This window comes from Morus notabilis, unplaced genomic scaffold, assembly GCF_000414095.1.
Source record: "Morus notabilis unplaced genomic scaffold, ASM41409v2 Scaffold657, whole genome shotgun sequence".
Taxonomy (NCBI): domain Eukaryota; kingdom Viridiplantae; phylum Streptophyta; class Magnoliopsida; order Rosales; family Moraceae; genus Morus; species Morus notabilis.
In genome coordinates this window covers 198,330-221,019 of record NW_010357396.1, presented here as the reverse complement: position 1 = coordinate 221,019, position 22,690 = coordinate 198,330, and the positions used below count along the sequence as shown (strand labels likewise).

At 33.5% G+C, this 22,690-nt stretch overlaps 2 protein-coding genes and 1 long non-coding RNA gene across 3 annotated transcripts; 2 read left to right on the top strand and 1 right to left on the bottom strand.

The window, feature by feature from the left end:
- Positions 1–4,452: 4,452 nt before the first annotated feature.
- LOC112092868 lies at positions 4,453–6,030 on the top strand. Its single transcript, XR_002902791.1, has 3 exons — positions 4,453–4,578; positions 5,247–5,529; positions 5,933–6,030. It is a non-coding gene; the product is annotated as an uncharacterized LOC112092868 (long non-coding RNA).
- A 203-nt stretch (positions 6,031–6,233) lies between these two features.
- Positions 6,234–8,135, top strand: LOC21395720 (nuclear transcription factor Y subunit A-9). The gene is made up of 4 exons (XM_024170056.1): positions 6,234–6,299; positions 6,946–7,110; positions 7,250–7,659; positions 7,744–8,135. The coding sequence occupies exons 1-3, from the start codon at positions 6,297–6,299 to the stop codon at positions 7,610–7,612; spliced, it is 531 nt and encodes a 176-aa protein (XP_024025824.1). The 5' UTR covers positions 6,234–6,296; the 3' UTR covers positions 7,613–7,659; positions 7,744–8,135.
- Positions 8,136–10,534: 2,399 nt separating this feature from the next.
- Positions 10,535–16,413, bottom strand: LOC21395719 (carotenoid 9,10(9',10')-cleavage dioxygenase 1). Its single transcript, XM_010089925.2, has 14 exons — positions 16,111–16,413; positions 15,077–15,147; positions 14,922–14,936; positions 14,648–14,759; positions 14,029–14,128; positions 13,766–13,828; positions 13,347–13,457; positions 13,089–13,273; positions 12,728–12,866; positions 12,513–12,630; positions 12,338–12,439; positions 11,544–11,795; positions 11,300–11,411; positions 10,535–10,767 (listed from the first exon to the last, which is right to left on the bottom strand). Exons 1-14 carry the CDS (start codon positions 16,318–16,320, stop codon positions 10,738–10,740), a joined length of 1,620 nt encoding a protein of 539 aa, XP_010088227.1. The 5' UTR covers positions 16,321–16,413; the 3' UTR covers positions 10,535–10,737.
- Between the last annotated feature and the right edge of the window lie 6,277 nt (positions 16,414–22,690).

Here is a 22,690-nt window from a genome sequence, read left to right as displayed (position 1 = left end):
AACAAAGTTGGAATTTTAAAAAGTTTGATGGGTAAAATGTAATGACCTTTAGAGTTTTGCAGCCACGGGTAAGGTTGATACAACAATTTACATAGTAGTTACTCAGTGGCTGTTTGGTATAAGAGTTATAAACCCAGAATTATGATTATGGGTTTAAATCAGTGTTTGTTTACAAAAAATAAAAAATGGTTTTAATTTGACTCACACAGAATGAGTGTTTAGTTTGAATGATTATGATTCAAGATTTAAACCATAATGTGATATTTTAAACCATGAATCACTCATGATTCTAAAACCACCGACCCCCTTAATTTTGGTGGTTTCAGTACTATGATTTGGACCTAAAATTATAAATCATAATTTTAATTTTAAAATCAAAACTAAAATCACCTTAATTTGAACCCTATACAAAACGATGTTTTCAATGGTGTGTTTTCGAGTTTAAATCATTTGTTCAGAACCAAGTATCTTTCTACGACACAAAATCTCAAGTACTACCCAAAACACGTCCAAAATTTTTGTGCCGTTTATGCTTTTTGCCTGTGCACTTTCTAATATCATTTTTTTTTTCCTCTCATGAAGGCGTAATCTTACATGCCAATTATTATTTACTAAGGCCACGTTTGGTAGCTCAAATTGTATTGGATTGTATAAAGTGTATTGTATTGTAAGTTTTGTACAAGGGATCAAATTGTAAATTTTAAAAAATTTGAGGTCAAAATGTAATTTTTTAAAAATTTTAGGGTTAATATATAATTTTTAAATTTTTTAAGGGTCAAAATATAATTTAAAAAATATGGGCCCAAATATAATTTTATAAAAATTTTGAGGTCAAAATATAATTTATAAAAATTAAGGGGTCAAAATATAATTTTTAAAAAATATAAATTTGCATTGTACCCCTAAATTGTTAAACAATTATAGACTCCGGCATAATTCTATGTCAATCCAATCTAGACCCCAGTCGTGCCCAACCTCAACATAAATCATTAATCAACTAAGAAATAATACAATATAATATGCTAAAAATGAGTCATATTTAATAATATAAAATAGACCGTATTAGTTTATCATTCGCATTAACTTATATAATATGATTATATAAAAATAATATTATTATATGATTATATAATATGGTGTTCTAATATAAGTTTAGACATGATCCTGGGCTGAAGACTTCAGCTAGACTAAGGTTCTAGGTCCTAAAAAGTCTATTTGGCCCGACCTAATCAAATTATTTTTAAGGAGAAAGGAGAAAATAGGTCAAGATTTGAGATGAATTAAAATTAATAGACTAATAGTTTACATAAGTTAATAAATATGCCAAATTACTGTTTTCGTCTATAACTTGTCTGGTTATGAACTATAACTTGACAAGTTATTGTCCATAATTGTCTATAACTTGTCTGGTTATGAACCATAACTTGACAAGTTTGTCCATAACTTATTTGATTATGAACCATAACTTGACAAATTATAGCCTATTAATTTCTATAACTAAAAATTGGCATATATACTTTCTTAAACTTTTCATATTGGCATATTTTTTACTATTTTCCTTAGTTTTAGAGAATTTGTAGCAAATAACAATTTTGTGAAATAATATTAACAATAGCAATTTGAAACTAATTGAGCTAAACAACATTTTTCTAATCAATTGCCTAATTAAAAAAAAGTCAATTACACATTTACCCCTTCTCTCTCACGCACATACTCTCTCTCCTCAGTCCTCACTCGTGTCTCTCTCTCACAGTATTTCTTTACTCGCTTGCTGTCCTTGCTCCATTGTCATCTTTGTCTATGGCTCTGGTAGTCTTCTCCGCCACGGCTACTCGTCGCCGAAAAATGGGACGAAACAGGTGAAACATCGACGCCACGAACGATCCTAAAATCGCGCCGGAGCGACTGGATCCGACCTTGTGAGGACTCCCTGGCTCATCGATGGCAACGATTTGTGAAGTCACAACTTCTTTGTGAAGGCTCCGATGATCTCCGTTGTTGTAACGACGCCGAACGGGACTTCCGACGGTGATATTGATGCAACATAATAGAGAGAGAGAGAGAGAGAGAAGGAGAGAGAAGAGAGAGAGCTTCGTTTCTGTAACGGGTGTGAAGCTCTCTGTAATGGTTGTGCTGGGAGAAGAGAGACAGACGGAAAGATGAGGAGAGGAGAGAGAGAAGAAAGGAAAATTGATAGGTTTTTCTGGGGGTATTTTGAGTTTTCTAGTTGCTTTAAAACAAATTATCAAGTTGTTATTTATTTCATTTTTACAGAACTTCTGCTATTATTTTTTTATTCCCCTCCTAAATTATGTTATTTCTCTCATTCTCTCATATTTAATTGCCTTATAAAGTTTTGGTTCAATTTGGTACGTTGAGTTTTCGAATCAAGTTGGGCCGACCTTCTCCTACTCGTATTAGACTAGCCCATCTCAATTTTTCGTGAATTGTCTGAACTTGCAGCTCTACATGTTTGGAAGGCTAATAAAAGTTATAAAACACATGCTCGTTGAGTTAACTTATTCAAATTTTCAATTCTAATTAAAATGTGATTTTTGTTAATAAAATTAGAATTAAAAACTCGAATCGGTAAAATGAACGAATGTCTCGTTTAGTTCTTCAATTCGAGTCAAATTGAAAATGTGATTTTTTGTAAAAAAAAATTTACTGTAAAAGAAAAAATTAGATATGACATTTTATGTAAATTATTTTATTATAACAAATTAAAATTAAAAATTTGAATCGAAAAATTAAATGAGACTGAAACTTTTCTTCAATAAAGTTTTATCGTTGTGTCATGAACACTACCAACATTAAATTAATAGTGGACGTTTGGTTCATAAATTTAGAATTCGGCATCGTTATAATAACGGAGATCATTGGAGCCTTCACAAAGAAGTTGTGACTTACGAACTATAATCCAAATGAGAGCACGAATTCTAACTCTAAACGCATCATAAGCATCATTAATAACATTACGAATTGACATTTTAATGTTGTAAAATACGGTTGACAAGCGAAATTGTGATCGGCTAAAGTGCTGTAGTTGCGTACGTTGGCCTTCTGGGATCCTATACTACTCCATTACTGTATTGTATATGTATACACTATACAGCTAGACAATGTTCACGTTTTTTTTTTAAAGAAAAATAAAGGGGGATAAACGTCGAAGTGGGCCCCAAAGTCAAGTTCATCATTGATCGGACGCGTTGTGGGATGCACACCAGTTTCAGCGTGGCAAACCTTTACCCTTTTTTTATAATTACATAATTAATTAATTTTTTTCTTAAACACTTTAACTAGTCTTTGGAAGGAGCGTCGTAATCTAATGCCCAAATTGCCCCTACCATCCTTTATGGCTTTTGTCTCCCATTGGATATATTAAAACAAAAGCCAAGAAAAAGTAGTTGAACTTGAAAGCAAGCAAATTATTAGTAACAAAAAGTGCCAAAATAAATGAATTTCTACTGGTACTAGTTTTTAGTAACTTCTCAATCATGCTTTTTTCTTGGTCCTAATAAAAAATAAATAAATGAATTCCTCATGCATTATTACTTAAAGAAGACTCGACTGATTTTCAACATTTCATTTATTTGATTTTTTTTTTATAAATCTCCTCCGCAATTTTAACTATTTTACATTTGGTTTCAACTTTCAAGTAAAAGTCATAAAAAGTAACTTATTTAGGAAAAGAAAAATAGAGAAAAAAGTCATTAAAAAGCATTATTAGACAAATGATGAGTTGAGATTCTTTACCATATTCACACATTTGACAATTTTACTTTCGAAGCTTGTGGATTTGACAATTTTGCTTTTGAAGCTTGTGGATAGAAGATAAAGACCTAAGAATTGAAAGCTTTTTTTATTTTATTATTATTATTTTTTAAAGTAGAACTGAAAGCTTTTCTTCTCTTAAAAAGACAAAAATCGTCTAAAATAGTTGTAAAATAATAATAATATTAAGAACAATCACTCAAATTTTAATTTTTGTATAATAAATAATGTAACATGAGTTATCATTTTTACATTGATAAATAATAATAAAACAAAGTAAAAATACTCAACACCGTTAAAAAAATACTCATAAACATCATTTTTCATTAGTCTTGTATATTTACTTTAGTACATGTAATGTGATACTCTAATCTAATCCAACCAAAATAGTATTTACCATAAAATTAAAAAAAAAAAAAAGAAAACAAAAAGGGATGAAAACAAAAAACGGAAAGAGGAGACTCATCGAGACAGTGACCTTTTGTGTGAATTAATTTTAAAAAATTATCCATCTATCTATTCATCTCTTTAATTAATTATATCCTATTCATCTCTTTAATTAATCATATCCATCTATCAATTCATCTCTTTAATTAATTAATTATAATTATTTATTGAGAATTTAAAATAAATATAAATAAAATGTTCTCTCGCTTTCTCTCTCTATCCATCATCTTCCACTGTCTCTCTTTAGGTTGCAGAGAGAGAAAGAGAGAATGGAGCTTCCCTGTTCGACCTGAATTTAAAAAAAAAAAATCGAACCTTTTTTAGGGTTTCAGTCTTCTTCTTTATCACTCTCCACAGGTAAAGCTTCTTCTTTCATTCAATTTCCTCTTTTACCTATTCCAATTCTCTCGAGAATTCTTTTTTCTTTTTGCAAAATTTTGTCTTTTAATGGAAATTTGCGAAAAATCTCACTCTGAGGAACTTTGATTTGAGAAAAAAGAAAAGATTGAATTTTGGACCTCGTGATGAAAAATTTCCTCTCATTTTTCGCTTTATTCCTTTCTCGGGATTCGGTTTTGCCTTTTTTTTTTGGGTCAAGGGACAAAAACTTTCGGTGTGGAATAGAAGAACTTTTGGTTGGAATTAGAGAAACCGAGATTGAAAATTCAGCTCCTTTTTCTTTAGATTTAGTGCATAGTTGCACGTTGATGATTGGTTAAGTGAGCAACCACTTAAAATTTTTGAAATTTATACACATTTACATATATAATCTTTACTTTATATCAATTAAATTCAAAGTCTTTAGTTGGAGCTGTTGATTTTGATAAGGCAAAATTTAGTTAGATACTTGGATCAGAACTTTCATATTCTTTCAATGGTTTGGCTTTTTGGATGTGTATATACGTTTTTTTTCTCTTTTCCCCATTTTATTGGAGCTTTCAGGAATTTTCATGGCAGCAAATTGACTGGTATGCGTTATGTTAGATAATTGGAAAGTGAATATTGAAGTTTATTTTGTGTTACAGAAAAGCTCTTTTGAGTGGGGAAAGCTGTGAAAGATGCCAGCAAAAGCTGAAAATGAAGATAGGAGGTCACGGCAAAGCGCAGAGAATGTGTTACAATCAAGTGTATATGCTCAACCTTGGTGGAGGGAAGTGGGGAATAATGAGAAGAATTCAAAACCATCATTTGGGGAACGCCCCATAAATGGTTCTTTTGAAAATGGAGCTAATGGTGGTAGATTGGATGATGGGAATACCTTGAACAAAAAAAGGCCTCCAAATATAGTAGCATCAGAGTCTGGGACTGGTAGATATCTTTGACATTATTATGATTAATTGATTATCACTTTAGGATGATTTTTTTCTTCATTGAATCTCCAACTCAAGTAGTGAAACCTTATGCCTTGATGATATGGACTATAATTATCTCTCTATGATATTGTTGGTTAGTTGAATGAGGATTCGAAGAACTATGGACTTGATCTGTTATTGAGAGTTTTATTATTTCTAACTCTTTAGTATTTTCCTCCCATTAGAAGTATGGACTTGATCTGCTACTTGCCAGAGTTTGCTGGAGAAAGCAGGAGGAAGTATATCTCTTATGATATATCAAGCATGTTTTCTTCGTTTTATGGTTGAGTTATGTTTGGTCATGGAAACTAATATGCAGGTTTTTTTTTTTTTTTTTTTTTTTTAATTTAATTTATCAGATGGAAACAATGGACCACCAGAAAATCATCTCAAAACTGTTCCATCCTCAACCACCCTTGCAGCGGGGGAACACCTTGATCCAAATTCCCAAATGGAACTTGTTCTCTCTCTCTCTCTCTCTCGTTTTCTAGCGGATGTACTCAAGAACATGTAATCACAAATCAAAATAATCGTGATGGATCACTGTGTATATACTTCTTTTGGAAGATACAAGTTTGTTTTTATATTCATGCTTCTAGACTTTGCCTTTCCTGCATCAGAGTATACCAAAATTACAAGCTATCTAATTTGCAGGTTCTAACTCCGTATCCTTATGGGGATCCACATTACAGCGGAGTACTGGGTCCATATGGGCTTCCACCTATGGTATGCTATCTGCGGTCTTTTGTACATCTTACCTTAGGATATTAAAATTCTTCCATGTAAACACGAACATTTGGCTAACTATTTATACTTTAATGAAGCCCTGAACAATGTTAAAATGGCAAGTTCTTGACTGCTTATTTAGGTTAAAAAAATGATGACTTTGTCGGGATATTTTTACGTACATTTCCTTATGTAAGGGCATTTATTTTATGCAACCATAGTCTAGCATGCAAGATGTTAGGATCCTTTAATGACTTGGGACCTTTTTGATTAGTGGGCTGTTTGAGTATAATTAGTAGCGTGTTAGTAGTGCTTAGAGGAGGGTTAGTATAAAAAAGAGGAATTAGGAGTTAGTAGGGGATGGTCAGACTATTTGGGATTTGGGGCTATTCTTGGGATTTAGAGATTTATCAGCTTATTGAATGAAGTTCATCCCTCTTTTTCATTTATTTGTGTTAGAGATTGTTGGATTCCTAGCACAAGAGCACTTGCAAGATTTTATGCTTTTCTTGTACTCACACAGAACCGCAACTTAATTTTGAGTTAAATTGTTTCCAATTGTCTGATTAGAAACAAGCAACTCTTTGAAGCATCAGGACTTGTATACTCCACCAAAATTAGAACAAAATTCGTGGTATGATGACAGGTACCTCCTCACTTATATGGCATGTATCCTGGTAGAATGCCCTTGCCTCTTGAAATGGAAGAGGAACCTGTTTATGTAAATGCAAAGCAGTATCATGGTATCTTGAGAAGACGACAGTCACGTGCTAAAGCTGAACTTGAAAAGAAAGCGATAAAAGCTAGAAAGGTAAGAGTTTTCTAAACTCAGTTGCTGCTTTTTCGTAATAATGAAGAGGTTGGGGAAACTAGCGTGTTTCATAGAAAAAGCTGTTATTTTTGGCATTAGGACTCAGGTTACTAAAAGATTTCCATTACATATTCTGCAGCCATATCTTCACGAGTCTCGACACCTGCATGCTATGAGAAGGGCAAGGGGCTGTGGAGGACGTTTTCTGAACACGAAGAAATCAGAGAACAATGTTACTAGCCCCACATCAGAAAAAGTCTCAAACTCTGATACAAACCAATCAACACAATCCACCAGCGATGCAAATGTGAATTCGACCAGTCATCAGAAGGAAGGATTCGTGCCAACTCTCTCTAGTGGAAATGGAAATGGCAACGACCATGGCCTGTCATCAGCATACGGTTTGCTGTTCAATGATAGCAAGGAGGGTGACTGCCTTGGTCAAGGCAGGGAAAGCATGCAGTTTAATGGCTCCGCTCATGGGGCCATCCCCATTAAATGAGATCGCCCTCTCTAAAGATGTGGTTTCCCCAAAGCACGAGTCTACCAGTTTAGTACTCATAAACTCTCTTCTTAATATCGAAGCAGCTCGCCATCTTTGTGTGTCTTTGACAAGAGGGTCATGTCTTGCAGGTGAAGCTTATCAAGGCAGACGTCGGATCGGATTCAACTCTGGGGATACCTTATGCAATGTCTGTATCAGGCAATTCATTCTTGGCTTTGGTTACTACTTTTGTGTCTATTTGGGGGTAAAATGAATGGGCTTGGGACTCTTGAAGAAGCCTTTCAGTCTCTCGGTACATCATTTTACCCCCTTTTGTAAAACTAGCAGAGAGAAGATGTAGGAAATGGTTGTGATGAATGAGAGGATTTATAAAACATATAAACCTCTTATTATTTCCCGAGCGTGTGTAAACTTTTTATCTATTTGGGACCAAAAGGTTTGCTTTTTTTTTTTTTTTTGGGTGTTAAATTAATCTCTCGTGTACAATAAAAGAGTCAGACAGAGGATATAACCCTTCTGATATCTCCCTCTTCTTTTCTTTTTTCTTTTTCTTTTTTTGTCGATTAATTTAAATTCCTGGCTTTGGTTAATAGCATTAGACCATTACCCTTTAGCTTCATTAGCATGTCCTAAAAAACAAAACTTTTAATGAGTGTTCAAGTTCAACTGATCTAGTATGAGAAGAATAAAAAAAAAAAAAAATTATCACTGATGCTCTTGAAATTTAAAGTCATTTTTAATTTATTTTTGGAATTTTTAAAACTCTTACTTCCTAGAATTATCTCTACTTAATTCTTTTTGTTGTAATTGCTATTAAAACAGATAGAAAAAAGAAGAGAATAATATAATCACGTAATCTTTATGTTTAAATTTCTGTTAAAAATAAACAGATAAAAATTACATAGTTACGCTTAATCCTTCTTTTTCTATTTGATTTTAACAAAAGGGTTTAAATGATATAAATTTAAAGTTTTGAGGGTAAAATGAGAGTTTTTTTAAAGAATAAAATAAGAATGACTTAAAATTTAGGGGCTACCAATGAGATTAATCCTTGAAGAAAAAAAAAAGGAAAGCAAAGAGCAAAATGTTTTGGTATCTTATATTTGAAAAAAATAGAGAATTTACGGTGTATGTGTCTAAATTTTTAATCTATATTATTAATATATAATCTTTTATTAGTGTAATTATTTAATTAAAAATATTATGAATCAAGAATAAAAGATAAAAATTTTAATTTATATAATTTTAAAGAATATTCGTGAAGATTACCGTATTTTAACGAGCAGTAAATAACTGATAATTTGCGTTTACTTTGTGAATAACTACAACAAAGAGACTGAGAGAGAAGGGAAAATCTAGAAAGAGGCAGGCCCATCAGCGGCCCAGTCAAAGGTGATGAGGAGTATATAAACAGAGAAAATGATTCAGGTTGGTAAATTTCAGAAGGAAAAAAAAAGCCCTAGCCATGGCGTACTCTGTTCTCTCTCTATACATGTATAAACGTGGTTTTGTTTTTTTTCGAGTTTTGTTTTTTTTTTTTTTTTTTGGGTGAGAGATAAAGATATCCCAATGATGAAACATTTAGTAATCTGAAAGGAAGGAAAGGCATTGAAAATGGAAGAAGAAGAAGAAGAGTTTGGTGCTCCCTTTTTTCTGTTTGAGAGCAGAGGTTGAGGAAGCCATTCTTTTTTCTTCTTCTTCTTCTTCTTTTCTGCACAAAACCATGGCAAACCATGTAATCCATTGCCTTTTCCCTTTCAAGGTCGATACCAGGCGATTCCTGAGGGTCTCTCTCTCTCTCTCTCTCTCTCTCTCTCTCGCTCTCTCTATCTCTCTCATCAACTTCTCAATTTTCCTCTTTTCTTTTTTCAAGAAATGAAGGGAAATCTTTGATTAGGAACTTTAATTATTCTGTGTGTTTTCTTTTTCTTTCTTTTCAAGAACTTATTAACGATATTTCGGTAAGTAAATCTGAAGTATGTTAGACCTTTTTTATAGATCAAATGAAAAGATAAGATTTTTGGATTGACCCTGAATCTAAAAATTTCATGAAAAAAGAACTCCGGATGATTTCCTTTTTAGAATAAAGTTGTATGCCAAATTGAATAATTTTTATTCAAATGACATAATAAGTATTTATGCCCCTAAATAAATACCCTTAACGAACTTCTTTTCTTTCTTTCAACAAAGAATTTTATATAGTTGGGGTATTGAAAAGAGGATCACTGTGAATAAGTCAGAACTTTTTTTCCCCCCCAAAATTCTGTTAAATTTATAATTTATTTAAAGGATGTTTAGTATCTAGATTTGTTTTTTATTTGAATTATGATTTGTGATTCTTAACAGTATTTTTTCTCATAAAAAATACACGTAAATTAAAAATAGTTCTAATCCATGAACCAAACGTTTTCTTAATTCCAGTGATGTAATGTTATCAATACGAAATCTGACGCGTTTAAAATTCATTATAAAATAAATTTATTTTTTATATAAAAATAAAAATAAAATCATTTTTTAATCTAGATAGAAATTTTTAAAAAAAATTATTTTAGTAATTTTATTAAAATATTATTTTTAATATATAAAAAATTTATTAATGTTTCTCTTTTTCTCTCGTTGAAAAAAAAAAAAATTATTTTTTATTATTTTTTTATTTTACATTAAACTAAAACGCTATTTTAAAAATTTTTTATTTTTTATTTTTTAAAAAAGTGAAAAATAAAAATGAGATGTAAACACGGCCTATATTTATTTTCCCAACTAAAATTCCAAATTTAGTGGATGGTTGGATGGAATTGTGTTAAAGGTTGTGACTTTGAGTTTGTGAGTGATTAGACCCACGGATGGAAAGATGGGATTTTGGCTATAAACTTTGTCAGCTACAATACAATAAAATAAAAGGACAACCATTCCGGGATATTCATATAATAAGCTTTCATATAATACAGTACGCAAAGGGATGACAAAATAAGTTAAAACACAATTAAGAGAAAGTACAATACTAAAACAAGATGGTGAATGTTTCTTCTAATGTACGAAAGATTGTGCAAATACATAAGTTGATGGAAACTTGGGAGTACATTAACTGCTGAATCTTTGTCCCTTCCAGAAAGATTTACAATTCAGAGTTTTGCTTGTTCTTGCAGTTGTTCCTGATGAAGAATCATGAATATATTCAAGTAAGATTCACCAACACTAGAAGGGAAAGGGTAGAGGAAAAATAAGAGGAAACATTTATTTTGAAATCACTGTATCCCAAGTACTTTGCTGCACCTTTTTTTTGGCAGAAGATTCATTTTTAACATCCAATTCCACAGTCACCTCTATAAGTCATAATATTATATTATAATTTCCATTTTGCCTTACATGAGCATTCGCACTTCCTTTATTATCATTAGATCACTACGTTTGGTAAGATGGACGGAAAATAGAGGGAAGGAGAAAGAATGAAACAAAATGAGAAAAATAAAAGAAGGTATAATTATGTGATATGGTATTGGTACCACAAAAATACACCAGTAGGCATAGTTTTGGACAATATTTTCATTAAATTTCGGTAAGTTATCATACTTGTTCTTTTAAAATGCGACCTGAAAGTAAAATTTCAATTTTCAGAATATCTTTTGATGGAGAATAATGAAATATAGTAAAATTTCTGATTTCCAAAATAAAAAGGACACTTACCTCTGTGACAAATAAGGCATGGAATCCAGGTGGAACTCTGCTGGGCAAATCAACAACTGCAACGGGATCTGGTGACATTGTTTTTGCATCAATAACATGCACTGCTGATTTTCTGCATGATGTTGAAGATCTAATTTCAGAAAGGTTTCAATCTTCCATCCCAAAAACTGTAACTTTTTGTCCATTCATTTGAAAAGGGTACTTGTAAACTTTTGCCTATAGTTGTGAAAAATGAAAGTAATACCCGGATTTCTCATCATGCACAAAGAATATCAAGTAGCCATCATCTTCTTCAGAAGTGACCCCAGGCACCTTGGGAACAAACACAGCCTCGGAACCGCATCGGTTGGGTCCCAGGTCATAGAGGCCTTGAACAGTCCCACCAACCTCAAGACATGTTTTGTCACTATCTGGTTCGGAATGTAGATCAAATTTGACAATGCCTGTGATTTTTCCGATGCTTCCCAGTTTGGTTCCATACACATAACGCTGTTTCCTGATTTCAATCACTCATAGGACAATTTGTGAATTGGGAGAACATAAGGAAATTGCATTTTTCTTCCATCGTATACTTTCATCTCGTTGACACTAATATAAAACTTGAAAAGGCAAACATTATCTTCTTCTCTCTCTCTCTCTTCTTCCTTTTTTTTTTTTTACAACTCTATTCAAATGTACACAGACACAGACACACACACACACACATATATATTGTTTCTTTGTCCAAATAAACAAAGCATTGTTAAGTTCAATTCGATTTACAGATTTACGTAGTTGGCATTCAGTTTATTTCAGTCTTTAGAATTTGAAACTAATTGAAGCAACGTAAGGGTGTGGTTGAAATTGTTAAAAAATTTACAAGTTTTTTAAATTAAGAATTTAGGGCGGGCAAAATGGGGGCAAAAGTGAGAAAAACTTTTACCTCCGTCCCTCCTTGCAAAAAAAAAAAAAAAAGAAAAGAAAAGAAAATGGCCTAAGAACTTGGATGGCGCTTTCTTGCAAGACAAGAAAGTCTCCCAAATAGCAGGAGGTCTGTACCTGCCAGTGTAGCTCTCATTCACCCTGGGAAAATCTACAGCTGATGCGGAGAGTTTTCTCTGTGATGCTAGACCAGTCTTCATGTTGAATCTCATCTCATACCTTAAAGAATAATGTGAAATGAGTGCACTATAGAGAAGCTATGACACCATTAAATGGGTCAAAATCCTCTTACAGTTCAGTTCGGGAATGCTCGAGATTTTCTTTGACAGTTCCACCGCCCGCGTCTAAATCTAGATTATCGACGCGGCAAGTGATTAGAACAACTTCATCTTCCTCCTCCCATGCAGTCGCTATAGAAAAAAAAAACGGTTATAAAACAACTCAAACCATTATGAAATATGAAACAATTTGGAAGCTCAAACCATATAGGAAAGCAAAGATGTTCACCATTATGAAATATGAAGCAATTTGGAAGCTCAAACCATTTGATTAAAAGCTCATCCTTTGCGTACCGAGGAAGCACACCGAAGCGAGCTTTTTTATTCGCGTCAAATGAGTATATCAGCCTGTTTTCTGTCACCATTTCCTGAAATTTCAAAAAGCATTACTTCTGTAGTATGCATCATTATCTACCAAAAAGCCACCACTGTAGAAATTATAGAAATTATTAGCACTCATATTCAGCACAGACATCTCATCAAATATACATGTAAAATGGATTAGCATTTCTCTTGTGCCAAACAGGATGAAACAAAATTTATTTGGTAGCTTTTAATCAATAACATCTAGGAATTACCAACTAATATACCTTTGGCTTCATAATCAAAGGAAGATCCATGAAAATAGCATAATTCTCAGTAATGGCGAAGTCGTGCATCATTACGGGGTCCGATATTGTTAGAGGCACTGGATCATGCATGAAGCCATCCTTTGAAATGATTCTGTAAGTGACATATGGAGGGGTTGTTGCATAACCAAACGAGAACATCTCTCCTGCATCAAGAACTCTTTGGGTAAAGCAAATCATTATGTAGCAAACTAAATTTGTTTTGGAAGATGTGCCCACCAGTAAATGGGTCAACCTTTGGATGGGCCGTGAATGGATGTTGCAATCTCTTGTCATAATCAAGCATGCCAAGTGTTTGCAGATCTCCATCTTCCAAGACTTTAAGGACATCTGCGTTGTGAATCGTCGATAATTTCAGTCCAATGAAGGAAGAAGTTGCAAACTTTTCATATTAGCTTGTATGGTAAACAGTAGTGCGAACCACAGAAATTGAAGAAAAACTTTTTAATTATCCCTCAACAATTTTTCACACAAGTGGTTGCTGGCTTAGCTTAGTAATGATTCAAGATCACTTCAACGATGAGATCCCAAGTTCTGACCCACCCACCCTTTGTTCAAAAAACAAAAAGGAGGACATGCAGAGTATACATTGTGATAATTCAGATGATAAAGAAGAAAGAGCTGTATAGTATGCTTACAAGGTTTGTCCCCTTCATGAAGTGCTAGAAGTTTTCCGCTGTGATATACAAGAGCTGTATTAGCTGGAAGAGATCAACAGTCAGTTCATAACACTGCTCAAAGGATAGGAAAATAGCAAGTGAATAGACCCCATTATGGAAAGGATAAGGCAATAATTTCAGCAATGACTCTGAGGCTTATATATAAAGAAGATAACACTTCCCTAACTGGTTTGAAGCTAATATGATCAGGATCATCAACATCATTAGTAGATCAATAATACCTGTTCCAGATCCATATGAAAGATCTAATACTTTGAGCATTCTTCTCAGCGTTTGCATGTTAAACATGAGTAATCCAAAAAGCCCTTTAAGGTCTCCAATCTGAAATTGCAAAATCAGAAAACTTTTAAAAGGAACTTGGAAACTAAAAACCTAGAATGACGCTTAACCTACTTGAGATTTTTAATGGTTTTCCCTATCGTTTTCTGCTAGTTTTTGTTAGGGGAGGTAGTTACTAGTGTCAATACATAATTAGAAAGACGATTAAATTAGTAAGAGTAGGGAAAAGGAGCAACCGAAAGAGTTCAGCATTAAAAAAATTACGAAATAAACAGGTCTTTCATTTTATAAAATACACAGTCAAGAGCATCACCAAACACTTTAGACTTGACCATTACCACTAAACCATTAAACGTATTAACACAAAAGTATTTCATCTACATGTTTCAGTTGCATTTCATAAGTTGACTTCAAAACTTATAAGAAAAACTCAATATTCTCCCAAGAACACGTAGAGATCATGAGCCTAAAGTATAATTGAAAGTTAAATTGCACCTTTCTAAGTACTCTAATAAAGTGAAATCTTAGATTAAAAATGTCCAATATAGTAGACTCTCATACCTTCAAAAATTTAGCACCTCCAAAATACTCTTCTTGTTGAAGACGCGATGTTTTCACATAACGGGAGACATATGTTGCTTTTCCATCTTTGATGCGCACACCATGAACCATACTGCAAATTTTAACGTCATTAAGCAGCTCATACTTCATGTGCATATTGCATTGATAAATAGAGTAAAAAACAAACATAAATTATACAACTAACAGAATGTTAAACAAAAAATTTATGGCAACAAATGTGAACAAATCAACGAGGTAGCAGAAGATCACACACCCATCACCATCAAACCTGCACAAGATAGCAACGAAAGGAATAAGCAAAAACCCACCTAATCAATGTGTGTGTGTGTGTGTGTCTCTCTCTCTCTCTCTCTCTCTATATATATATATATATATATATAAACAGTTTAATTAAGGCAAAAGGAATACCAATGATATCCAGCAACTGGGTCTAACTTGGGGTTGGGACCCACCCGAACAAACTCTCCATTTAAGCATTCCTGTAGGTAACACACAACATGGCAGCACAAACAGGACAACATACAGCTTAATACAGGTATTTGCAGAAAAGAATTAAGGAAAAGAAATTAGAACATGAAGCCCATATAGATAAACTTGCTTAATTATGGAGTGATCAAGTACAATAATCACTAGTACTCTAAACCACCAAAAAAGCCCGCCTTGCAAATAGCAATGAATAAAGAAACCTCATTGTGATAGACAGATACATAATTGAGCAGTTTACCAGTTTTTCTTTACTGAATTTACATTAGGCTGCGTTCGGTAAAGAGAGAAGGAAAATAGAAAAGTATTGTCTTTGATATGAATCTACTTCTTTAATTCCATGCCAAAGATTTTGAATCGCTCATGCAATCCATTTCCTTCTCTAATCCCTCGTATTAAACAACCATAAGTTTTGAAATCCATCCATCACCAAACAAAACAAGGCCTTAATATACTAGCTAAGAATAAAGTTTCTATTAATAATAAAGAATCTAACAACATTGAGTCATATATATATAGACACACACACATATTACAAATAAAATTGCCGGCCCTGTTCAAGCACATTTTTTGAAAACTCATTTCATATATCTAATTAATTCTTTACTATTTTCAGCAAGCAAAGTTTCAGCCTTTCAGTTGTTTCTTTTTTTTTTTTTTTTTAATGGTATTTTCTCTGATTACTAAACAGAAGTTAAAAGGAATCTAACGGCGCAAGTAAAAAGAATAAAATTCACAAACAGGAAGAGAACCGGAGAATCTAACAGGATTCAACTTGAAATTCAATTCCAATAGTCACCAAAATCCGATTCTTTTTGTTTTCCATCATCAAGCACATTCTTTGAAACTCGTTTCGAATCTCCACTCTTTTCAGCAATCAAAATTTCATCCTTTCAGCAAAAAAATAAAATAAAATTCTGATCTAGAGTCAACGTAAGTAAAAGAAAATGATGACTAACAGGAAGAGAACCGGAGACGGGAAGGTCGGCGGTGGGAGGGGTTTCGTGGCGAACTGGGGCGAAGGTACCGGAGAGATAATGGTGAGACTGAGAAGAGCGGTAGAAGAGCTTGACGATGACAGTCTCGAAGCAGTCAATGAGCTTCGAAGTCAGACCTCTGTTTGGCTTCGGATTCACGGCCACAATCATTTTGCTCGGCTTCTCCGCCATTGATGCTCTGCTCTTCTTCTTCTTCTGAATATTGTTTTGTTCTTCTTCACATAAATGAATATATTAAGTGCATGACGAAAACGTACATTTCTTAGGGGCTGCTCTAATTATCGCTATTTTTTAATTTCAAATTAAAAATAATTATTGCTATACAACAATTCGAATTGAATATAATTTTTTGCATGCAATAATATCTGTATGTCTCCATGGAAAAAGTTTAACAATAAAACAAACCGTTTCTCTGGACATTGTTTTTTTAATAAGCAACTGTTTGTCTCGACTTTGTTATTATTAATTTATTATACAGTGGTGGTATTGTCTTTTATTTTGTCGTTTTTTTTTAAAGTTTGGGAAAAATTTCATATTAATATCATGTGTTTTAATATAATTATTTTTTAGTATTATGTATTTTTAATAATTTTAAATTAATAATTTAACGTTTTAAAAAATTATTTTTAGTATTTTGAGGTTTGAGGCCATTTCTAAGATGTAAAATATCAAATTTATCATTCTCATTACTTTACTAAAAACTAATAAATTTATAAAAAACTCTAAAAAAATTATTTTTAATTTAAATCATTATTTTTAATTTTAAATGTATAAAAAAATTTTCAAAAATTTTCAAAATTTATTTTTAGTTTTTTGGTTAATTAATGAGAATATTAACTTTAACATTTTACATTTTAAAAAATGATCTTAAAATACTAAAAATGATTTTCTAAAACTTCGAGGTATCAATTTAAAATGATTAAAAACAGAAAGTAGTAAAAGACAATTATACTAAAATATAGGTATTAATATGAAATTTTTCCTAATTTTTAATTTTTTCTGTTAATGTAATTTTTTAAGTACTTGTATCCCTAAAATTCTTCCTATTTTATCACTTTAGTCTTCATTTTTTTCCTTCTATTTTATATGTTTTTAATAAGCTACTTAATAATATATTCTGAAAAAATGCTAATTAATTATAAATTTTCTTTTTAATCTCACAAATAGTCCATGACCATGAGGTTTATCTTTAATTCCATTTTGGTCATTGACTTTTAAAATCTTTTACAGTTAGTTCTTGAGATTTTATTTTACCTCAGCTTGTGGCTCGTTTAGTCTTCTATGATGAGAACTATTCTTTTTTCCCCATCGCTAGCAACTGGTTTATTCGCTGTTGAATTAATTTTTCAATGTATGATACGCAAGCGTGCTCGTTTAAAATTTACAATGAGCCACACATTTCGATCATAGATCAAACCATTAAGTAATTAATCTAACAATCAAAACAACATTTTCTACCAGTAAGGAAAACAACGGTTCCTACAAAAAACAAAAAAAAACAAAAAAAACCAAAAACAAAAAGGAAAATCGATCTCTCCTCCAATAGGCGAAGACTGGTACATGAGCTTCACGGTGGAATAAACTTGTAGAATTCTCTCCCTCTCTTTTCCATCATGTTCATTGGAATAGAATTCTTCTTTTTCTATTTAAAATAAAAATTCATCTTTTTTCTTTCCAGAATGAAATTAGAACAAAACAATGTACGAATTTATCGAAAAATATATTTTTGCAGTTTAAAGATTTGCTTGTTCTTGCAGTTGCTCCTGATCAATGACCAAAAAAAATCAAAACATGAGAATCACTAATATCAAAAGTTATACAATTAGACAAAAACAACGTAAATAAAAGAACGATATGATCTATGAGTATGAGCAGTTTTGTGCTATAAAGTACAATATTTCTAACGTGGACATTAATAGATCAAAACATTTAAATTTAATCTAATGATAGAAAAAGCTTGCTCTCTACATAGAATTTTCCTTGCGTTTTCCTTTAGTGGCATATGACATTTCATTTTTTTGACTCTACAAATTGATTATGCATCTCACCTTAAATATGTATTGCTAGATATTTAGTTTGAGAGTCAGAATACATTTCTACTAAAAAAGAAAGCAATTAGAAGGTCTAAGTACATAAATTGAAGTAATACTAACCTCAGTCACAAAGAAGGCAAGGAATAATCCATATGGGACTCTATGACGCAAATCAACAACCGCAACTGGATTAGGTGACATATTGTTAATGCATTAATGACATGTGTGTTGACAGTGAAAATTCGTCAACAATAAATTCACGAACAACATGCACGGCTGATTTTCTGCATGATGCAAAATTCAACCTCAGAATGGATTATATCCTCATGAAGATTCATTTCATAATATAAAATTTGGGATTCGAAATTTTGTAGGTAGAAAATCTAGGGATTTTGAATTTAGGGAGATGTTGGTTCAAGACCGTGTGATTTGCAAGTTTCCAAAGCAATCTTAGTCTATTTTACAACATGGTTCTTCGCCCTCCCCAACACAACTTGCAAACTTTCTATGTTTTAATTTATTTTTGATGTTGTAATCTGGCATTGAATTATATGCGGGAGGTTGTATTTTTAGCTCACTAAGCCTTCACCTTGTTCATCTTAAATCAATGGTGTATAATTCATACCCTATCAGTAGAGAATCCGTTATGTTTATTTTAATATCTAGTTTTACAATGAATTTTATGACTTATGATGATAGTATAAAGTTATACCATAATAGTCAAGAGGTCCAATCCGCGAAGTCCAACGTTTTTAGATTGGATTGAATTGGATTAAAAGACTCGTTAATTGAGATTTTTTCAATATAAAGTAACATATTGAATTGCGGATTAATCTCTAGTCTACCTAATTCAATCCGTGAACACTATATAAAGAACAATAAAACCCATTTGAAGCATTCCAAATTGGTGAGCGTATGTGAGTTTATATGAGAGTGTAGATTTCTATATTCTCTTAGTTGCATTTTGTGAGAGCATTTTGTTAGCCGAAATAGTATGGATAATACAAAAGAGGAACAAGTTAAGGAAGAACAAAACCGAAATTCATACAATTGTAATTTAACCTTTTTACCAAAACTCAAAAATGGAAATTGCAAGAATGTCGAGGCACGTGGAGCACGTTTTCCTTAACTTGTTCCTCTTTTGTATTATCCATACTATTTCGGCTAACAATCTTAAAACAGATTCGTCCCCTCCGACGTGTGCTTGAGGTTATGTTGGACGTCCGTCTCCCAGGATACAATGACAACGACGGTAGCTCGATGCACTTTTGGAACCGTCTGGCGAACTAGAACTTGATCTTTCCTCTATCACCAAAACCGGAACAAGAAGAACTACTCAAGGAAATCCGGAACTACCCAAGACAGAGAGAAAACCGGAAAAAGGAGAAGAGAATTCTGAAAAGTGTGATTTGCTTCATGGGGAGAACCCTTTATATAGGGTCTTGAGAAAAAAGTTTCGGAATCAAGCAATTATGGGGCTTAATCTCACATTATTACAGCCAAGAAACCATTCATTTCTCTCAAGATGAACCCGGCCACCTCTGTACACCAAGGTTCGGACCTTTATGAATGAAAATGATGGTATTAAGCTTATTAACCATGGCAAAACGGTTTACCTCCATTGATCACCATTAAGCCTCTATTATGCTTATTTACCAGCCATTAAGCACAGCTTTATGCTCAGCCAAACGGCTGGAAGCTGGAAGGACTTGGCTGAAGCAAAAATAAAAATTGTAAAAGTAAGCTCGCACGGAACGGGTTTTCTGGTCCGGCATTCATGTCCGCAGGTCGCGGGCGCACACATTGGCCCCCAACCCGCCGGGATCGTGATTTGCACCCCCCTTGCGCGTGAGAGAGTGTCTCTGGTATACATGCTTACATAGGCTTCAAAGTGCAATAACTTATAACTACCACATTGGCTTCACTCCTAGCCAATGTGGGATTTTTGTAATTTTCCTTCTTCATTTACCATTCCAAGTACCATACTTAGACCATCAATTTCTCATTCACCCAAAAATCATTTTGAGTGTATGAATACTCGATTTTGATCTCCTCGCGACGGAGAATGCAAATCCATCGAGACCCGTCCTAAAAACCTATTGGGCCCCATCTGAATATGAGCCTCAAAATGGGCCTTTAAAATGGCTTAACAAGCCATTTTTCCAACAATCCCCCACATGAATGAAAAATTGACCCACGACAAGAAAAACACAAACTCGACACGGTGATAGAGTTCCGCGGTCGATGCCTGCAAATTATAGGTAGGCGTTACCTTTTGAACCTTCCCTTGTGAGAATACAAAACTTTACTGGCTGACCAGTAGACGCGACGTCTTTGAACTGTTCCGCCTTCATGTAAATGTTATTATACTTCACACAGACATCTTCCTGACACAGTTTTGTTCTCATGGTTATGTTCGTTTCGGCCATGAACATCTACCTGGTTCTACAATAGTTTCTAAAGAATTGAGCCCTCACAATTCTCCTTTGAAACGGCCCCACTTCTCTCTCCCATAGGTGATTTCTTAATGAAGAGTAACCCGTATTACTCTGCTCGGATTCCTGACGTATCCGACGCATAAGAATCATTAAAAACCAATGTTTAACCTTTTTTCTCGTACGGGTTTCACTGTTATCATCATAGGAATAGGCTGGGGTTACCCCCACAGTGAACTCAGCCGATCTAGACAATTTAGTTGTCCCATTGAACCTAGATCTTGGGATTTCCAGTCAGCTAGGTTGGGTTTCCATTACTTCAACCTATTTTTCCATGGGCTTCAATCCCATTCCTCTAGATGTTTTTTCAACTTGATCTCGATTCAGTCCTTTGGTCAGCGGATCCGCAATATTATCTTTCGACCTTATATAGTCAACGACTATGACTCCTGTTGAGATCAATTGTCTAATGGTATTATGTCGACGACATATATGTCTAAACTTACCATTATACATTGTATTGTGTGCTCTACCAATAGCTGATTGGCTATCGCTGTGTATGCAAATTGCAGGTACAGGCTTTGGCCAATCCAAAATGTCCTCTAAGAAATGTCTAAGCCATTCAGCTTCTTTGCCACATTTATCCAAAGCAACAAACTCAGCTTCCATCGTGGATCTGGTTATTACCGTTTGCTTAGAGGATTTCCATGAAATAGCTGCACCACCTAAGGTGAACACATATCCACTGGTAGCCTTAGAGTCCTGTGTATCGGATATCCAACTCGCGTTAGAGTATCCTTCTAAAACACCAGGCTCTCTTGTGTAATGCAATCCATATTCACGAGTATATCTTAAGTACCTCAGTACTCTCATAATAGCTTTCCAGTGGTCATCTCCTGGGTTACTCGTGAATCTGCTCAATCTACTTACAGTGAAGGCAATATCTGGTCTTGTACAGCTCATTAAGTACATAAGACTGCCAATCACTCTAGCATACTCTATCTGGGATATGCTTTCCCTTCTATTTTTGGACAGATGTTGACTTATATTAATAGGAGTTCTGGCTATACCAGAATCATCCTTGTTAAACTTGTCAAGTATCTTATCCACGTAATGTGACTGAGTCAATATGAGACCATCAGGCACCCTTTTGATTTTGATCCCCAAAACCACATCAGCCGGTCCCATATCTTTCATGTCAAACCTTGAGTTCAACATGTGTTTAGTAGATTTGACCATGCGATCATTACTACCTACAATTATTATGTCATCTACATACAGACAAAGCATGACATAACCATCGTCTGTATTCTTGACATAAACACATTTGTCACACTCGTTGATTTTGAATCCATTTGACACCATAACATCGTCAAATTTCTTATGCCATTGTTTTGGTGCCTGTTTTAGTCCATACAAAGACTTCACCAATTTATAGACTTTCTTGTCTTGTCCTGGAGCTACACAACCCTCAGGTTGTTCCATGTAGATATCTTCTTCGAGATCTCCATTTAGAAAGGCTGTCTTCACATCCATTTGATGAACTTCAAGATTCTGCAGCGCAACAATCGCTAATATCATCCTTATAGATGTTATTCTCGTCACAGGAGAATACATGTCAAAGTAATCAAGGCATTCTCGTTGTCTATAACCTTTTATTACTAGTCTGGCTTTATACTTGTCAATTGTTCCATCTGTCTTCATTTTCCGTTTAAAAATCCATTTAGAACCTAGTAGTTTATTTCCTGGTGGAAGGTTTACTAGTTCCCAAGTATGATTTTGTAAGATGGAATCAATTGTTGGTTGCTGAATCGAATCCGACTGCGGAAGCGCGGTGGTGCGGGGAAGAGGCGGATCGTATATAACAAAAATTTTCATAAAACTTTTGAGATACTCTATAGATTATATTAATTTATGCACGAATAAATTAATCTCATTAACTTATATATATCAAGAACTCAATCAGGAAAAATACTTGGAAGCCGACTCGGATGATAACTTAAGTTCTTTGACCACGAACAGTCCTTGCTCCAATCTTTATGTTTAGAAAACCAATGTCTTCCACGTCAATTC

What these genes read in the sequence shown, in the direction of transcription:
- LOC21395720 (XM_024170056.1), top strand. An exon ending in AAGCGATAAAAGCTAGAAAG is followed by an intron (nt 7,111 to 7,249) that starts GTAAGAGTTTTC and finishes CATATTCTGCAG; the next exon opens with CCATATCTTCACGAGTCTCG.
- LOC21395719 (XM_010089925.2), bottom strand. Translation starts at nt 16,320, where the DNA reads ATGGCGGAGAAGCCGAGCAAAATGATTGTGGCCGTGAATCCGAAGCCA. An exon ending in CTTTGATTATGAAGCCAAAG is followed by an intron (nt 12,867 to 13,088) that starts GTATATTAGTTG and finishes TTGAAATTTCAG; the next exon opens with GAAATGGTGACAGAAAACAG. An exon ending in GAGCATTCCCGAACTGAACT is followed by an intron (nt 12,440 to 12,512) that starts GTAAGAGGATTT and finishes TTATTCTTTAAG; the next exon opens with GTATGAGATGAGATTCAACA.